This window comes from Anguilla rostrata, chromosome 1, assembly GCF_018555375.3.
Source record: "Anguilla rostrata isolate EN2019 chromosome 1, ASM1855537v3, whole genome shotgun sequence".
NCBI lineage: Eukaryota > Metazoa > Chordata > Actinopteri > Anguilliformes > Anguillidae > Anguilla > Anguilla rostrata.
In genome coordinates this window covers 75,606,177-75,624,460 of record NC_057933.1, presented here as the reverse complement: position 1 = coordinate 75,624,460, position 18,284 = coordinate 75,606,177, and the positions used below count along the sequence as shown (strand labels likewise).

At 49.5% G+C, this 18,284-nt stretch overlaps 1 protein-coding gene across 4 annotated transcripts in view; it reads right to left on the bottom strand.

Annotated features, from left to right (window-relative positions):
* The window catches only part of qkia (QKI, KH domain containing, RNA binding a), a 95,927-nt gene extending 81,822 nt beyond the window's left edge, over positions 1 to 14,105 (bottom strand). For 3 of the 4 annotated variants that reach the window (XM_064301518.1, XM_064301531.1, XM_064301524.1), the window contains exon 1: positions 13,659 to 14,104. In XM_064301518.1, the coding sequence (XP_064157588.1) occupies positions 13,659 to 13,803 (145 nt within the window). In that variant the 5' untranslated portion in view covers positions 13,804 to 14,104. Of the gene's footprint in view, positions 1 to 13,658 lie in introns of all 4 variants that reach the window. The other variant, XM_064301539.1, reaches the window with a different exon arrangement.
* Positions 14,106 to 18,284: the final 4,179 nt, after the last annotated feature.

The following is an 18,284-nucleotide window of genomic DNA, read 5'->3' as shown; positions in this document are numbered from 1 at the left end:
ACATATACCTACGACACGTACCGAATATACCACTGCATATTCATACATCACCCGACACTACGACCACAACACAACAGGTGTGCAAAGGTACACACACACAACAGGTGTGCAAAGGTACACACACACACACACACACACACACACACAACAGGTGTGCAAAGGTACACAAACAGTCCAGCTCACAGTTCTGTACATTATGCTAAATATATAATTGCACTTTATTATTTACTATGAAAATGTAAACAACGGCTATCTGCTAACTGGCTATAAATACTTGCCGAACAAAATAAGGCACATTAACGGAAAGTTATTGGGAGGAACTCAATTACGTTCCTGCATAATAATAATAAAATAAGGATTTGACTGTAGAAGACTGCAATCGCTTGGTTTGCAGCTCGTAGCAATCCAAAAACCCTGTACTGAACCCGTGAATACATGTACCACTACAACCCTACGACATACAGGCCTACTGCTATACCACCTAACACCACTAACACAGCATACAGGCCTACTGCTATACCAGCTAACACCACTAACACAGCATACAGGCCTACTGCTATACCACCTAACACAGCATACAGGCCCACTGCTATACCAGCTAACACCACTAACACAGCATACAGGCCTACTGCTATACCACCTAACACCACTAACACAGCATACAGGCCTACTGCTATACCACCTAACACAGCATACAGGCCTACTGCTATACCACCTAACACCACTAACACAGCATACAGGCCTACTGCTATACCACCTAACACCACTAACACAGCATACAGGCCTACTGCTATACCACCTAACACCACTAACACAGCATACAGGCCTACTGCTATACCACCTAACACCACTAACAACATACAGGCCTACTGCTATACCACCTAACACCACTAACACAACTAACACAACATACTGGCCTTCTGCTATACCACATAACACTGCTAACAAAACATACAGGCCTACTTCTACACCACCCAACACCACCAACACAACATACAGGCCTACTGCTATACCACCTAACACCACTAACACAACACACATTCATGTACATGCACCATCTCTGCTAGCATGACCTGAGCAAACCAGTTTGAAGTTTCCTTACAAAAGAGACAACATGACAGCTCACTTTTAACCATGATACCACCTCTCGTCTTCCTTTGGATAAAAGCATCTGCTCAATAAATGTAATAAGGGAGGGAGGAAGGGAGAGAGGGACAGTGGGTGGGAAGGAGGGAGGGAGGGAGGGAGAGAGGGACGGTGGGAAGGAGGGAGGGAGGGAGGGAGGGAGGGAGAGAGGGAGAGTGGGTGGGAGAGAAGGAGGGAGGGAAAGAGGAAGGGAGGGAGAGGGAGAGAGGGTGATAGGTTGGGAGGGAGAAAGGGACAGAGAGAGGGAGGAGGGGAGAGAGGGGGAGGGAAGAGGAGGTGCAGGGCTCCACACAGCCACAGACACTCGGGGGCTAATGCAAGCCGACAGCCTGCCTCACAGGCCTTTACTGTGAGCACCGGCCCTCTGATGAGAGAGAGGAAATGTACCCCTCAGGCTGAATTACTGAGAGGGGGAGGGAGGGAGAGAGAGAGGGAGAGAGGGGAGAGAGGGGCGAGGGAGGGAGAGAGAGAGGGGTGAGGGAGAAAGAGAGAGGAGAGGAGAGGGAGAGAGGGGGGAGAGGAGAGGGAAAGACAGGCAGAGAGGGAAGGCAGATGTAGCTGCTCATTCATGGCTCAGCTTATCTTATCTCAAACTGTCTTAATTTTACTGCTGCGTCTGTGTGTGAATCCCAATACACAGACACAAAGTGGCAGCAACAGCAGAACCAGCACACAGAGGGGCAGTAGAGTTCCCCCAGTACACACAGAGGGGCAGTAGAGTTCCCCCAGTACACAGAGGGGCAGTAGAGTTCCCCCAGTACACAGAGGGGCAGTAGAGTTCCCCCAGTACACACAGAGGGGCAGTAGAGTTCCCCCAGTACACACAGAGGGGCAGTAGAGTTCCCCCAGTACACACAGAGGGGCAGTAGAGTTCCCCCAGTACACACAGAGGGGCAGTAGAGTTCCCCCAGTACACACAGAGGGGCAGTAGAGTTCCCCCAGTACACACAGAGGGGCAGTAGAGTTCCCCAGTACACACAGAGGGGCAGTAGAGTTCCCCCGGTTCACACAGAGGGGCAGTAGAGTTCCCCCAGTACACACAGAGGGGCAGTAGAGTTCCCCCGGTATACACAGAGGGGCAGTAGAGTTCCCTGTTTCCCATCGAGTCCCCGTCCCCTATTCCCCCGTCCCCACGAGGGCAGTAGAGTCCTCATTCCACAGGGCAGTGGTTTCCCCAGTAAACAACATCTCCACACAATGCATACAAAGTCTCACTCCATAGTCTATAATCATTTCATTGTTTTATTGTCACCAGCTGGTTTTTTGCTTTCACCTCTATATATATAACTACAACTACAACGAAAGCAACTCACTCTACCCTCACAACTACAACTAAAGCAACTCAAACTCTACCCTCACAACTTCAACGAAAGCAAGTCAAACTCTACCCTCACAACTACAACTAAAGCAACTCAAACTCTACCCTCACAACTACAACGAAAGCAAGTCAAACTCTACCCTCACAACTACAACTAAAGCAACTCAAACTCTACCCTCACAACTACAACCAAAGCAACTCAAACTCTACCCTCACAACTACAACAAAGCAACTAATCACCTACAACTCACTAACTCAACTCTACCCTCACAACTACAACAAGCAACTCAACCTACCTCACTAACTAAAGCAAGTCAAACTCTACCCTCACAACTACAACTAAAGCAACTCAAACTCTACCCTCACAACTACAACGAAAGCAAGTCAAACTCTACCCTCACAACTACAACTAAAGCAACTCAAACTCTACCCTCACAACTACAACCAAAGCAACTCAAACTCTACCCTCACAACTACAACCAAAGCAACTCAAACTCTACCCTCACAACTACAACCAAAGCAACTCAAACTCTACCCTCACAACTACAACTAAAGCAAGTCAAACTCTACCCTCACAACTACAACTAAAGCAACTCAAACTCTACCCTCACAACTACAACGAAAGCAACTCAAACTCTACCCTCACAACTACAACGAAAGCAAGTCAAACTCTACCCTCACAACTACAACCAAGGCAAGTCAAACTCTACCCTCACAACTACAACCAAAGCAACTCAAACTCTACCCTCACAACTACAACCAAAGCAACTCAAACTCTACCCTCACAACTACAACTAAAGCAACTCAAACTCTACCCTCACAACTACAACCAAAGCAACTCAAACACTACCCTCACAACTACAACTAAAGCAACTCAAACTCTACCCTCACAACTACAACCAAACCCACTCAAACTCTACCCTCACAACTACAACTAAAGCAACTCAAACTCTACCCTCACAACTACAACTAAAGCAACTCAAACTCTACCCTCACAACTACAACCAAAGCAACTCAAACTCTACCCTCACAACTACAACTAAAGCAACTCAAACTCTACCCTCACAACTACAACCAAAGCAACTCAAACTCTACCCTCACAACTACAACCAAAGCAACTCAAACTCTACCCTCACAACTACAACCAAAGCAACTCAAACTCTACCCTCACAACTACAACAAAAGCAACTCAAACTCTACCCTCACAACTACAACCAAAGCAACTCAAACTCTACCCTCACAACTACAACTAAAGCGACAGCTGGCTGCAGTAACTCAGTCCTCCAGGGTGGGTTTCTGTAAAGCGTGTAAACAGAGCGTGCCCGAGAGACAAGGCTAGCGTAAGCCTAGCGTGCCGAAACCTGCCGTTTTGGGGAATGTGAAACCGCAGGACCCCTCAGGTAGGGGCTCCCCCCTCTCAGATCATGTGACCCGGTCATGTGACACGCTAAGGGGAACGGGGGGGGAGGGTGTGTGTGTGCGCGTGTGCGTGTGTGTGTGTGAAAAACACATTTTTAAATAACCACCTGAAAGGCGGCCATCGCATTGGCCCTGTGTGATTACACTCCACACGGCTCACGCGTGTAACTCCACACGCAGTAAACATGTCAGAGGGGTGTCCCGCAGTGGAGCTGGAGTGAGTCTGAGACTAAACACACACACACACACACACACACGCACGCAAGTACACGTGCACACACAAGGCCTCACACACAGGGTACTCAGGGAAACGAATTACATCAGGATTTACACCAGCAAAATATTTCATCTCACACAACGCATAATTTACAGTAGCAAAAAAAAAAGAAAAACATTTCACCTCGCAGTGACACAGCACAACTTCACAACTTCACAACTTCACAGGCAAGTTAAACGAATTCAAAAGCAGCAAAAAAATCCTGACTTAACAGAGAACGCTCTCGAGTTCACACAGACCAATGGCACCATTTAAAGGAGAGAAATTTCAGGCAGGTGAAACCTGAAGATTCAGACCAAATGAAAACCAAACATCGTAACGAAACCAGGAAGTGGTTAATGGGGGGGTGGGGGGGGGGGGGGGGGGGGAGTTTCGCCTTCAAACCCAAACGGGCAACCACTTCATCCCACTGCAGAACCCACACACACTCGGTCCATCCGGTTGAACTGCTCAGAGTCTGTCTATCACTCACTGGGTGGGGGGGGGCAGGGGGAGGAGGGCACAGACCGCTTTCCGAGGGGGGGTGGGGGGCGGGGGCGGTCCTAGCTAAGAACCCCAGCTAGCGGTCTCGGGTTCGACATCCGGGCCCCCGAGACCACATGACCCGCTGTAGCTGGAATGCCCTGAGGGGACCCAACTGCTGGGCTGCTGGATAACCTGTATCATGTACAGCAGGCCCGCCGTTCTGCTACAGACCGTCTGCCAGGACCAGCGTGACAATTACAGTACTGCCCCCCCCCCCCCCCCGTGCCCCCGGGACCCGCCACGCAACGCAACATACAAGCACACATGAGGGGGGGGGGAGGCGCATTCACACATCAGCATGGGGTGGGGGGGGGGGCGAGAGAAAAAACCGTTGATCTGTAAATAAGCAGCTCCGACCACAACCGCTCAGCTTAGACAGGCGAGAGAACGAGAGAGAGAGAGAGAGAGAGGGAGAGAGAGAGAGAGAGAGAGAATGAGAGGGGGAGAGAGATAAAGAATTAGAGGAACAGAAAAAATGACAGAGAGAGAGAGAGCAAGAGAGCGGAAGAATGAGAGACGGAGAGAGGAGAATGAAAGAGAGAGAGAGAAGTGCTCAGTTTTTTCCAGACAGAAACAGGCAGAACAGAGGAAGAAGAGTGGAGCGCAGGTAAATAGAGAGTATGAGAGTACCCTGATTCATCAGGACACAGAAAAACACACAGAGAGTCAGGAGGGAGGGAGGGAGGGAGGGAGAGAGGGAGAGGGGGAGAGGTGTCGCAAGCAGGACTGGAGTCGCTATTCCTGGAACGTGAGGAATGTGGAGGATAAGGACTGCGCTCCCAGCTGCAGAGGAATGCGGGGGGGGGGGGTTCAAAAATAAACAGCAGCCAGTCTACAGAGCACTAACTATTTAAAAAAAATAATAAAAATAAACAGCTTTTAAATTAGTCGCAGGAAACGAAAGAGAGACAACTGGCAGAGACAGGGCAGAAAAAGCAGGGGGGGGGGGGGGGGTGGGGGTGGTGTTAAAACCGCTTCCCCTGGACTTTGTTTTTCGAAGAAACATTTTTTTCTCTCCCAAAAGGCTAAAGCAAACAGTGGGAGAGCTCCCTCTTCCTGCCGGGGAACGGGCGGGGCTTCCTGCCTGACCCAAAGCGGGGAGGAGGCCTGGGGGGGTGGGGGGGGGGGGGCAGGGGCCAAAGGGAGTGTGTGAGAGAGAGTGTGAGCGTGTGTGTGTGTGTGTGTGTGTGTGTGTGTGTGAGAGAGAGACAGTGTGTGAGAGACGCTGTGTGTGAGAGACAGTGTGAGCGTGAGTGTGTGTGTGTGTGTGTGAGAGAGAGAGTGTGAGCGTGTGTGTGTGTGTGTGTGAGAGAGAGTGTGTGAGCGTGAGTGTGTGTGTGTGTGTGTGTGTGTGTGTGAGAGAGAGTGTGTGAGTGTGAGTGTGTGTGTGAGCGTGAGTGTGTGTGTGTGAGAGAGAGTGTGTGAGCGCAGTTTCACACCCTACACTCCGAAGGCAAGCAAGCCGCTCCAGCGCAGCGCGGACAGAAACCTGAAGCACATTGAGCAGCCAGAGAGGAGCGATGGGGGGGGGGGGGTTTGGGGGGAGAGATAACGGGCTGCACGGTGTGTCGCGGGACGGCCCAGAGATAACAGGGGGTCCTGACGGGGGACGGCTTTATCAGCCAGAACGCCTGCCAGACACCCACACCCCCTCACACACACACACACACACACCCCTCACACACACACACACACACACACCCCCACACACACACACACACACACACCCCTCACACACACACACACACACACACCCCTCACACACACACACACACACACACACACCACACTCACGCCACACCTCACGCTCACACACACACTCACGCACACACCCACACACCCCACACCCCTCACACACACACCCACCACCCCCTCACACACACACACACACACACACACACACACACACACACACACACCACACACACACACACACACCACACTCACGCACACACTCTCTCTCACACACACACACACACGCACAGCTCACACACTCTCTCTCACACACACACACTCACGCACACACCCACACACCCCCTCACACACACACACCCTCACCCCCTCACACTCACACACACACCCACCCCCTCACACACACACACCACACACACCCTCACACCCACCAACTCACACACCCACCCCTCACACACACACACACACACACCACACCCCACACACACACACCCTCACACCCACCAACTCACACACACACCTCCTCATACACACACACACACCTCACACCCACCAACTCACACACACACCCCTCCACACACACACCCTCACACCCACCAACTCACACACACACCACCCCTCACACCCGCACACACCCCCCCTCACACACATACACACACCCCCTCACACACCGTCACACACACACACACACCAGCTAGCGGGAGTCAGACACACACACACACTTTTCACATGGGTATTACGGGTTTTTCCAACTGTTTTATTTAATTAAATAAATGAAATAACTTCAAAAACGTGTTTTGCATTCACACAGGTTCCCTTTGTCTAATAATCAAATTTCGTCTAAAGAACTGAAACCATTCAGTCTGATAAATATGGAACAATAAAACAGGACAAGGCCAAATACTTTCACAGCACTGTGTGTATACACACACACACACACACGCACGCACACACACACACACACGTGCACCCGTATTCAGCCACTTATACAGGCGATACATACACAGGCATGTATACACACGTACACACATACCCATTTACCTGCGCACACATACCTCCCTCTCTCTCTCTCTCTCTCCCTCCCTCCCTCTCTCCCTCTCTCTCACTCCACCCCCCCCCCCCCACCAACTGTCACAGACACAGCTCCTTAAGACTCCATATCCCAGACTAAGCTGGGCGGAGGGGGGGGGGGGGGGCCAAAGGGGGACAGCTGCAAATGGGGAGGTGGGGGGGGGGGGGGGACTAATGAAATTCCAGCTCATAAAGCGTTTCAGGGGAGACCCCACACCGCCCCCTCCCAGGCGAGCAGTGTCTCCTGTCCCCCCCGCCCCCCCCCGCATGCACGCACACACTGCACTCAATCTTGTTAGACGGCAAATTGATTGCATGTCAAAGGTGCAGCAAAGCAGGCCCCTGTGCAGGTGCGGCGGTGGGTGGGGGGGGGGGGGGGCGACCTCGCAGGAAATGAAGTGCCGCAGTCACCGGCGGTCCCCCAGAGAGCGAGGGACGGCGGGAAGGAGAGGGACTCTATCAGGGATCTAATCTTTATTAAAGACAAATCTAAACTCAGCTCCCCTGGGCCAGGGGCTGGACCTCACCACTGACAGGGCTCTCTCTCTCTCTCCCCTGCCCTCTGTCTCTCTTTCCCCCTCTCTCTCCCTCTCCTTCTCCCCTGCTCTCTGTCTCTCTTTCCCTCTCTCTCCATCTCTCTCCCGCTCTGTCTCTCCCTCTCTACCCCTCTCTCTCTTTCCCTCTCTCCCACTCTCTGTCTCTCTCTCCCTCTCTATCATGCTGACGCACACCTTCTCGGTGATGTGACTGCGCCCTCTTTCTTCCTCCTGATTAATCAGGAAATCACTGATTTTTCACACCGTGAAAGTCTCCAGAGAATCCTCACATTCGGCTTCACTGCTGAACACTCCGCTGTGTGTGTGTGTGAGAATATGAGTGACACTGTGTGTGAGAGAATGTGAGTGACATTGTGTGTGTGTGTGTGAGCGTAGTGCACGTGTGTGTGTGTGTGAGAATGTGTGAGTGACACTGTGTGTGTGAGAATGTGAGTGACATTGTGTGTGTGAATGTGAGTGACGTGTGTGACTGTGTACACGTACATGCTTATGAAGCACACGAGTCTTGTGTGTGTGACTGTGTACACGTACATGCTTATGAAGTACACGAGTCTAGCGTGTGTGACTGTGTACACGTACACGCTTATGAAGTGCACGAGTCTTCTGTGTGACTGTGTACACGCACATGCTTATGAAGTACACGAGTCTTCTGTGTGTGACTGTGTACACGTACATGCTTATGAAGTACACAAGTCTAGCGTGTAAACACACACCTGAAACAGGCCCCAGACAGAGCAGCTCGCTCACAGATCGGGACGCCTCGCCATGATGTCACCGTCTAAACACGCGATTCCCGTTTCCGATGGGCCACGAGAGACCCCCCCACCCCACCCCGGGGAAGCAGGACAAACCAGCGCGGGAGGGAGGGGGGGGGGGAGATATCGCCAAACCGCACACTCTGGCCGACGAGCTGTGAGCACCGCCATCATAAGGAATCCAACCGTGTTCCTGCGGACCGTTACAAAGCGTCTCTGGGTGTTTGGAGGCCCCGTTACTGGGTCTTTCTGGGTGCTTGGAGGCCCCGTTACTGGGTCTTTCTGGGTGCTTGGAGGCCCCGTTACTGGGTCTTTCTGGGTGTTTGGAGGCCCCGTTACTGGGTCTTTCTGGGTGCTTGGAGGCCCCGTTACTGGGTCTTTCTGGGTCCTTAGAGGCCCCGTTACTGGGTCTTTCTGGGTGTTTGGAGGTCCCGTTACTAGATCTTTCTGGGTGTTTGGAGGCCCCACTACTGGGTCTTTCTGGGTGTTTGGAGGCCCCATTACTGGGTCTTTCTGGGTGTTTGGAGGCCCCGTTACTGGGTCTTTCTGGGTGTTTGGAGGCCCCATTACTGGGTCTTTCTGGGTGCTTGGAGGCCCCATTACTGGGTCTTTCTGGGTGCTTGGAGGCCCCATTACTGGGTCTTTCTGGGTGCTTGGAGGCCCCATTACTGGGTCTTTCTGGGTGCTTGGAGGCCCCATTACTGGGTCTTTCTGGGTGCTTGGAGGCCCCGGCTCACAGCCTCACAGCCGCAGGACAGCGCTTCCTGCCAGCGAGCACGGCGGGAAGGCCGCGCTTCGATTGGACGGCAGAGAATCCCTGGCACATCACATCCAGGCGACGGGGGAGAAGACAGGTGGTGTCACCTCTACAAGACAAACTGCCACGCAAGGGAATTTCAGCAGGCCTACTGCACCTATACCAGTGACCTTCAGCCTGCCCAACCACCAGCACACACACACACACACATACACACACTCATATACAAACACACTCATACACACACAGACATACACAGGCACACAAACACAAACATACACTCACACACACATACACACACACACACGAACACACAGACACACACACACAGGCACACAGACATACACACACAAACATACTCATACACACACAAACACACTCATACACTCATACACATTCACACACAGAAACACACACACATACAAGCACGTACACGCACACACACCACCCCCCTGCCTTCAAAAAAAAAAAAAAAAAAGCCAGGCAACTGGGAACAGTTGTTCAGTGCGAGTGTGTGTGAGTGTGTGTGTGAGTGTGTGTGTGTGTGTGTGTGTGTGTGTGTGTGTGTGTGTGTGAGTCAGGAGGGGAGGGCGGGGGGTTAGAGAGGGCAAGCCAGAGGGTGTCGGCTTTCCCTCGCCGTGGAAACAGCCGTGAACACGCGTTGGGGAGTTATAAACAGAGGAATGCGTGTGATGTGGGCACAGCTGCCAGAACAGCTCTGGACAGGTGACAAGGCAAGAGCTCGCCCTGGCTTTCTTTCTCTCTCTCCCTCACTCACTCTCTCTCTCATAGGTCCTTCCAGCACATTTTACCACCCCCCCCCCCACTCTCTCTCCCTCCCTCTCTCTGTTCTGTCACTCAGGCCTGCACACAGGCCTGTGCTGTCACCTTCAAGAGCGGCAGATAGATGTCAGAACCACGGCGCTACTACAACCTGACAAGCATAGCCCACCACCACCCCTCCCCGTGCATCCATGCCAAATTACACCCCCCCCCTCATCATGCCATCACCCATTAAATTAAACATAGCAGTCAGTCGCCCTCCACACTTCCAGGAAAAATATCTAAATAAACCCCAGCGAAAGATTGTCGCGGCGCATGTACCTACTTAAAAAACCAAAAAAAGAAAACTCCCCACTCTCTCCCTCCCACACTACGGCAGTTTGCATACCCAAATCACAAGGTAAATCCACCTTTTAAGGGGATTATGTAAAAAGGAAATCAGTGCGTAGCGGTGCTTCGCTACTGCACGGCAACAAGCACGGCAACAGAAAACACCCCCTCTGATGCCTGGGGGCGGGGTGGGGCGGGGGGGTTCAGGACTAGGTATGTGTCCAAACAGGGACAGAGAAGCAGACACTCAGCAAACATACAGTCACACACACACAGCTGAATTGGGGTGCTATGACCCGCCCAGCAGTTGTGACCTCTGGAAACCCATACAACTGTTCAGATTTATGTGTGTGTGTGAGAAACAGAGAGAGAGAGAGAGAGGCACTGAGGAACCCCAGTCTTCCTCACACCCTGCTGAATCCCCCCCCTCCCCTCCCCTCCCCTCCCAGAAAGCCAAAGGCACAAACAGCCATAAATCAGCGCCTGGAAGCTGAAAGGGAGGAGGGGGGGAGGAGTTGCATGGGGCATGGGGGTCGACAATCAGGCCACGCTGGGACAGTGGGGGGGGGCCCATCTCTCCCCTTCCTCCCTCCTGAAACAGATGAAGCCGAGCTGGGGAATTCTGGGTGGGGTCGCGGCAAGCGTGGGGTAGGGCAGCACTTCCTGAGTCATGCAGATCCAATGACTTCATATCCCGTCTCATTCTCCCCACCAAAAAAACGTGGCGGGCCAGTGTCAAACTCCGCGTTGTACTTTAGGCTAACCGGCCAACAAGTTTCCACAGTATATATATATATACACACACACACAAACATATATATGTTTTTTTTATTCAAAAAGCCTTAAAAACAATCTGGTGAAGGCTTAGCGTCCGAGCGAAAACAAAGCCCCGTTATAATCCCGTACCAAAAAAAAAAACGGGTAAGAAACGGCAAAGAGAAAAACCGACATTCCGGTTATTGTCTCCAGAAGCGTGGAGGGAGTGCGCAGAGGACGACAGTCCGAACCTGCAGATCAGTTCGCACCCCTGAAAACACTTCAGTGTTAAGGTGGGGGGGGGGGATAAAAAGTTCATCTGTGCAGACGATATTTGGGGGTTGGGGGGTACCCAAGGGTAGAGGGGGGACGGGGTGACACTGGAAAAGGCGGATGTAGGGTGTAACGTTTCTGTTTGTGTGTAGCGCCGGGACAACAAAACTTGACCCGGCACTCAGCTAAGCCAGTAAAGTTGAGCAAGTATGTCTGAAATGTCACCCCACCGCCAGCGAAACGTGTTTGTCCAGCTGCTGACGCAAGCCGCAGGAGCGCCACCGCACAATGGGCTCTTCACAAACGGCTCGTACTGAAATGCTGCCATCCGATTTCCCGGAGCAACGTACATCCTCTAGGGCAGAAAAATCTAGTCAAATCGGGACAAAGAATGACAAGTTCAGAAGGAAAAAAAAAAAAAACGTTACCCGACCAATATAACCAGAGACACTATCAGAATCATCAGGAGGAGGTCTCAAGATACACGAGGTCCGATCGTAAAGCCACAGGAGATCTTCATCCCCGTTGGATAATGCCTGCGTTGCTTAACGATTTTCATCGTCAGGGACAAAACGTTGGCTCCAGATAATAACCGCGCAAAGCCAGACAAGCACTGAAACAAGCCCGACACAGACCTGCCCCCCAGCTCCCCACCCCCTTAACAATATTCCGATTTATGAGAATATCGGGAATATGCGGTTACCGAACCGATGGTGTGGAAAGCCAAGCGAAAGTGGCGCTCTCTAGCGTCGCCGTGTTAACGCAATTACATAAAGCAGAATACACACTCCATGAAGCTCAATTCATCTATTCATTTAAGGCTAGAACACAAATACCACATAGTTACAAGAACAAAACGGGTGCTATCTAACTGAAGATAGTCGACATAGTTGGCCAGTCAGTCCGAAATTCTCGTATACTATTTTGGATAAGTGGAAAGCTAGCTGCCGTTAGCTAACTTATTAACTTAACATGCAGACGGCCGATAAAGCAAAATTATTCGGGCTTAACCGAAACATCCAGTTTTCGTTTGTGAGCTCTTAAAGAGCGAATAGTCAGCCACCCCATGCTAGAATGCCTCTGTCGGGAGTTTAAGCCCAACATGAACTCTGCTTAAACAGGTCTGTCCGGCGGAAAGAACCCGCAACACTTCAACGGTGCTAGGGCTAGCCAGCTAACAATAAAACAACTACAATTCGGCAAGTTCCACAGGATGCAACGTTACAAAATACTACTACTAACTTCCTACAGGAGAGCAGAGAGTACGTTTCTACAGCGAAATCTTTGCCAAAGATTAATCTTAAATAAATTTGATCTATTAAAACAAACTCAGATAACATTCATCTAACCGCAGCAGAGTTTATAACTGTAGTACCAGAGCCCACAGAAAGTTAGATTGTAAGAAAGGCTGGTATGTTTTAAAGCGGGGAGCAAAATGGACGTTGCTTAAAAAGGGAAGCCAATGACTAACAGCAGAAACGGGGTGGCTAAATGGATATTTGCTTGTAAATCACTAAGAAAAATACATAATTACAAAAGCAAGATTATTCAAAATGGGTGGAGTTGCAAAATGTACAAATATGAGTAACTGGATAGCAATGCTAACGCTAGCCAACAACGCAGGTCGTTGAAAGTTCCCCCAACCCCCCGCCCAGTAGTCAGCCAGATAACTTAAGTTAACGAGGGCAGTGTGCTGATAGCTAGCTGCCCCGTGTAACTCATTAGTAAGAATACCGTTAATGAACACGAAGAGAAACGACTCGGAGTTGAGCGGAGACGTGCAGTTTAGCTAGCCGCTGGGACCAAAAGGTGTCCTTTTCACGAATCACGGCCTCCTGACTTTGTGAAGTTGTAAACTGAGTTCCGTGGGGTCTAGGAGAGCCGCGTGCCTGCGCTACCCTGCGCAGTAACCATGCCCGTCTAGCCCGGAGTGAACCACGTCGTGGCCGGCCACGCTGTTCCCCCGGCCCCCTTTTCAGCCCCAACATGGATGTTTTACCTTCGTCGAGAAGCCTCTCCAGATGTGTGAAGATGCCGCACAGATTTGGCAAACTCGTCATTAGCTTCTTCTCGTTCAGTAACTGCATCAAATAGTCGGGACTCGGCCTCGGTCTCTCCTTCACTTCGATCTCCCCGACCATCATCTTTGCGTCCAGATGCAAACAGACCCCCAAACACACAATCCTTCTTTATGAAAAAGGGGGAAAAAATGCAAAAGGAAAAAAAAAACTTGCTGATCAGATCCCTCGTTTCCCCCCCACGTTTCAGTCGCTGCAGCTCGTCGACCCTCCCGATAAATTGTGATTTTGGTTTGTTTTCGTTGTTCGTAGCGGAGAAGAAAATAAGAACCACTATCTCCTCCCGATGAGTCGTCTATCTGCTATCCACAGTGAAGTCCGCGTCGCTCCGATCCTCCACCGATTGCGCGAAAGACTATTCAGCAAACAGTTCCACCCATTGCCACCTGATTGGCCAAATTTGCTTTCGAGTAACAGAGACATAAGCCAATAGGAAGGATGAAAATGAATAACAGATGCGTGAAAACAGTTATTGTTCACGTTGTCAAAATGATCGACGGTCACTTAAACCAATGGTAGACAAGCCGTTAAAAAGGTACGAGTTAGCAATGATTATTCAAGTTGCTCAGGAAAACAGCCTCGGAGTCGGACACTACTGGTGCTTGGGGGATACGAAGTAACTAACCAATCAGAACGGGCTCCTTTGTAGGGGAATTGAACGTAGTGTCAATAGTAAATCACCCTTAAAAGAGAAGTAATTATATTTATTTCAAACAGGATGTGATACCACCGACGTCTGCATATACGTACAGTTAGCGCGGTTTTCAATGAGTGGAATAAGCCTATAGGAAATGAACGCCACATTCCTGTCTGTGGTGGCTAATTCAGCAGTGTAACGGAATGTGTAAATCTTTGCTTTTAAGTATGTATGCGGCCGATTATCGAGACCGCGGGGCGTAAGTAAAACATAAAATATAGAGCTTTATGTTATTGTATGTAGTAATTGTATGTATCTTTAAATGTAGTCTAAAACATGAAAAGTAGCGTAACTAAATTTATTTGAAGATTTTACCTTTTGCTGCCACGTTTTCTCAGCGATGTTGCAAATACAAAAATAATAAAAATAAATAAAATAAAAATCTTGATTTATAACTTCTGTTTTTCACTTATATATATATTTTTACTGGATATGCGAAAGTAATACCGACCCAATACAGTTGTCATTGTCGTTGGACACAGGCTATTCGTATTCCCTTTCTACGTCTCCGCTATTCGCTCAGCATGTCTCAAGTTGCTTTAAATTTTAAGACACGAATTAATATTGCTGCTGCGCAATAAAATATGATTAATGACACCAGGTCCCAATCAACTGGTTGCGAGGACTGAGTAGCTATGATGGAGGAGGTGGACTTTGGACTCGTTATTAATGTTAAGCGGTAATGTGTTATTGTGGTTGCGCAGAATTAGCTTCGGCAGAATAAACAAGCGCGGAGCGAGCGTTCGCGAGGCTCTCAGCGCGCATATTGCGGGGCTTCACTCTCGAGCTACGAGATTGCCTTTAAAGCCTTGCTCTACAACCTCGTTCTTGATTAATTTTGAAGCCTCTTCAGTGCATTAGGCCTACTAAATTAAGATCAAGCAAGGGGTCTGTTTTCTGTTGCAGGTGTGGTATGTACCAGTGAGCTGAATAATTAATTAAAAGTTCCATTTAATGACATAAAATGGTAAAATGGTAAACAGCAGTGAACTACACAAAAACATAGCATTTCTGTCCCAAATAACTGATGCTAATACACCAGTCGAGTGCTTTTCATGCTGTCCAGACATTTATCATCTAATTATCCTCAAATATTTAAAAAAACTTGTAAAATTTTCACCCTTGAAAACAAATCCACTACTGTATGTTCACACACCTGCACATACATGATTTCATTTTGGCGAGGGAGTCAGAAACACTGAATTGCGATATCTGTTTTGATTTTCCATATTTTCTGACAACTTCCACTTTCTTGAAGATGAAAGGAACTGCTAGCAATCACATCCTGCTTTGTTCTCTTGGATGAAATGTGCTTGTGTGTGTGTTGTGTGTTGTGTGTGTGTGTGCATGTGTTTCATTATTTTATAGATTAAAAAACAGTTAAGTCAGCCAAGAGGAGCAGACAACTGAAATCCAGTTTCCTGAAAGATGGCCAGAACTGGCCGATGTTCTCATCTGTGAAAGAGAGAATGCAGCTGCTTTTTCTGGTTTCAGCAGCTGTTGGGTAAAACTGCACCGTTTTAATACGAGGATTAGCCCCGACCACAGTACAATTTGTTTTCTTGTCAGTTTTTTTTTTTTTTTTTTTTTTTTTATGGAATTTGTCCCGTGGCTGCGTGCAAGGCCTCTAGACCAGCTGTCCCCTGGATGTCCAGTCAGGTGTCCTGCTTCCTTTCAGCCAACATGACACTTAACCAGGACCAGGGCAGTGCCTCTCACAGGAGATAGGCAGGAAGAAATTCCACTAGATAAGAGAGAGAGAGAGAGAGAGAGAGAGAGAAAATAGTGGACATGGAAGAAGCGAGGGAAGAGTGAAAGAGAGAAGGTAAGGAAGCAAGTCGAGAGAAAGATACAGAAAAGAATACACGGGAAGGATGAGAAAGACAAAAAAAGGGAGAGGGAGGGAGAGAGAGAGAGATAGCAGTGGAGAGAGAGAAAACAGGGAAGAGGGAGAGAAAGAAGCTAGGGAAGCCAGAGAGGGGGAAAAAAGCATGAGAAAGACCGAAAAAGGGAGAGGGAGAAAGAGAGCGAAATGGCCAGACCATGTCTGTGTTCTGTGGGGAAGAAAGAGAGAGAGAGATCCAGATGGCCCACAGTGCACTAATGCACCTGATTCCTGCTGATTCCGTACTGTAATTACTTTCTCCACACAGAGCTGCAGTTGATCGAGTAATTGAGCTAAAACGATTGTAACACAGACATCTACAGCTGGGAAGAAAACCTCCTTGCGGTTAAAATGGTTAGCCTAAGACAGCAAGAGAGCAAAAGATTTTTTTTTGGGGGGGGGGGGGCTACTGCGAAAGGTTAGCCATAGGGGAAATCTTCCGACTGTGTTAGTAAATCTCCCGACTGTGTTGGGAAATCTCCCTGGTCTGATGGGAAATCTCCCGGCAGTTTTGGGTAATCTCCCTGGTCTGTTGGTAAATCTTCTGGCTGTGTTGGTAGATCTCCTGGCTGTGTTGGTAAATTTCCCAGCTGTGTTGGGAAATCTCCCAGTTGTGGTGGGAAATTTGGCTGTGGTGGGAAATCTCTGGTTCACATGAACCAGTAGCTTTTACCGGCCGTTGCGACTTTGGCATTTAATGCAGCATAATTCCAGTTGCCTGCCGCGCATCAGGATTCACCCCCAAAGGGGTTTTTCCTGACTTCTCTGCTCAGAAGATGAGAGCACGGCGTAGATTTGGCATCAGAAGATTATTAACTTTGAGTCAATACAAGTATTTACAGTTTCTTTTATGAGCAGAACTATATGAGGGCCCGGCATTACTGGCCTGACGAGAGCCGTATAAGATTGCTGTCAGTGTGCCGGCGGCCGGCGGCCATCGTAAGCTTTATTGCATTTTTTGGGGAAAGTAATCGATTACTGCACCCAGCTGCCCTACTTCAGGTGGAGATAAGTGACTGGACAGAGCGGAAAGATAAATGAAAAGAGGAACAGAGGAAATGAGAGGAAAAAAGAACCTCCCTCATTTTACGAGGCAGAAGATGGCAAAATCGTTCGCGGCATTTGCTTTATGTTTTCCTATATTCTTCTTCTTCTTCTTCTTCTTCTTCTTCTTCTTGCCTTCTTCCCTTCTTCCGCTCCCTTTGATGAAAACGTCGCCGGATTTCTGTGCTTCAAAAAAGACCTGCCATTTACCCGACAGCTTTGAATGCGGGTCTTTAGTTCTTATCGGTCTCGGCGGACATGCTAATTTGCACCTTGCCCGATCGGCGTCCGACGCTCATCGACGTGCGTCACTCCCCGCGCTCTGCCTCGCCGGGAATCGTGCAGACGCAAGCGCGTGCGACTCTAATCCCCCCCTTTTTCCAGCCCTGTGTTTTTTCAGTCGTTTTTTTTTTTTAATAACACGGGTTCCATTCAACAATTAATCCAATTAACAGCACTGACGGGTAATGGCTTAACAGGCATTTAGTTTCTTTCGAGAAGGACGGGATGGGAAGGGACTTTGAGATTTCAGCCGCAGCTGAGACGATTTGTCACAGATGGGGCCCCCTCAGGACTTGGGGGTGAGGTGGTGGTGGTGGGGGGGCGGGTCACATGACCAAGTTGGGTCACGGTAAGTACAGCAGCCTCCTGGCAGGAAAATAGAGCTGAAGGCCTTGATTATGAATATGCACGAAACAAAGACACGTCTATCCCCATGTTTCTTTTCTTTCTTTCTTCCTTCCTTTCTTGCTTTCTCTCTTTTTTTCTGAGAGCTTCCAGGCCCACCAGAGGCATGGGGGCTGCAGGCACACCTCAGTTACAACCAGATAAAGCAGACAGAAAGAGAGGGGGGAAGAGAAAGAGGGAGAGAGAGGGGGTAGAGAGAGAGAGAAAAAAGAGAGGGGAGGAAAGAGAGAGTGG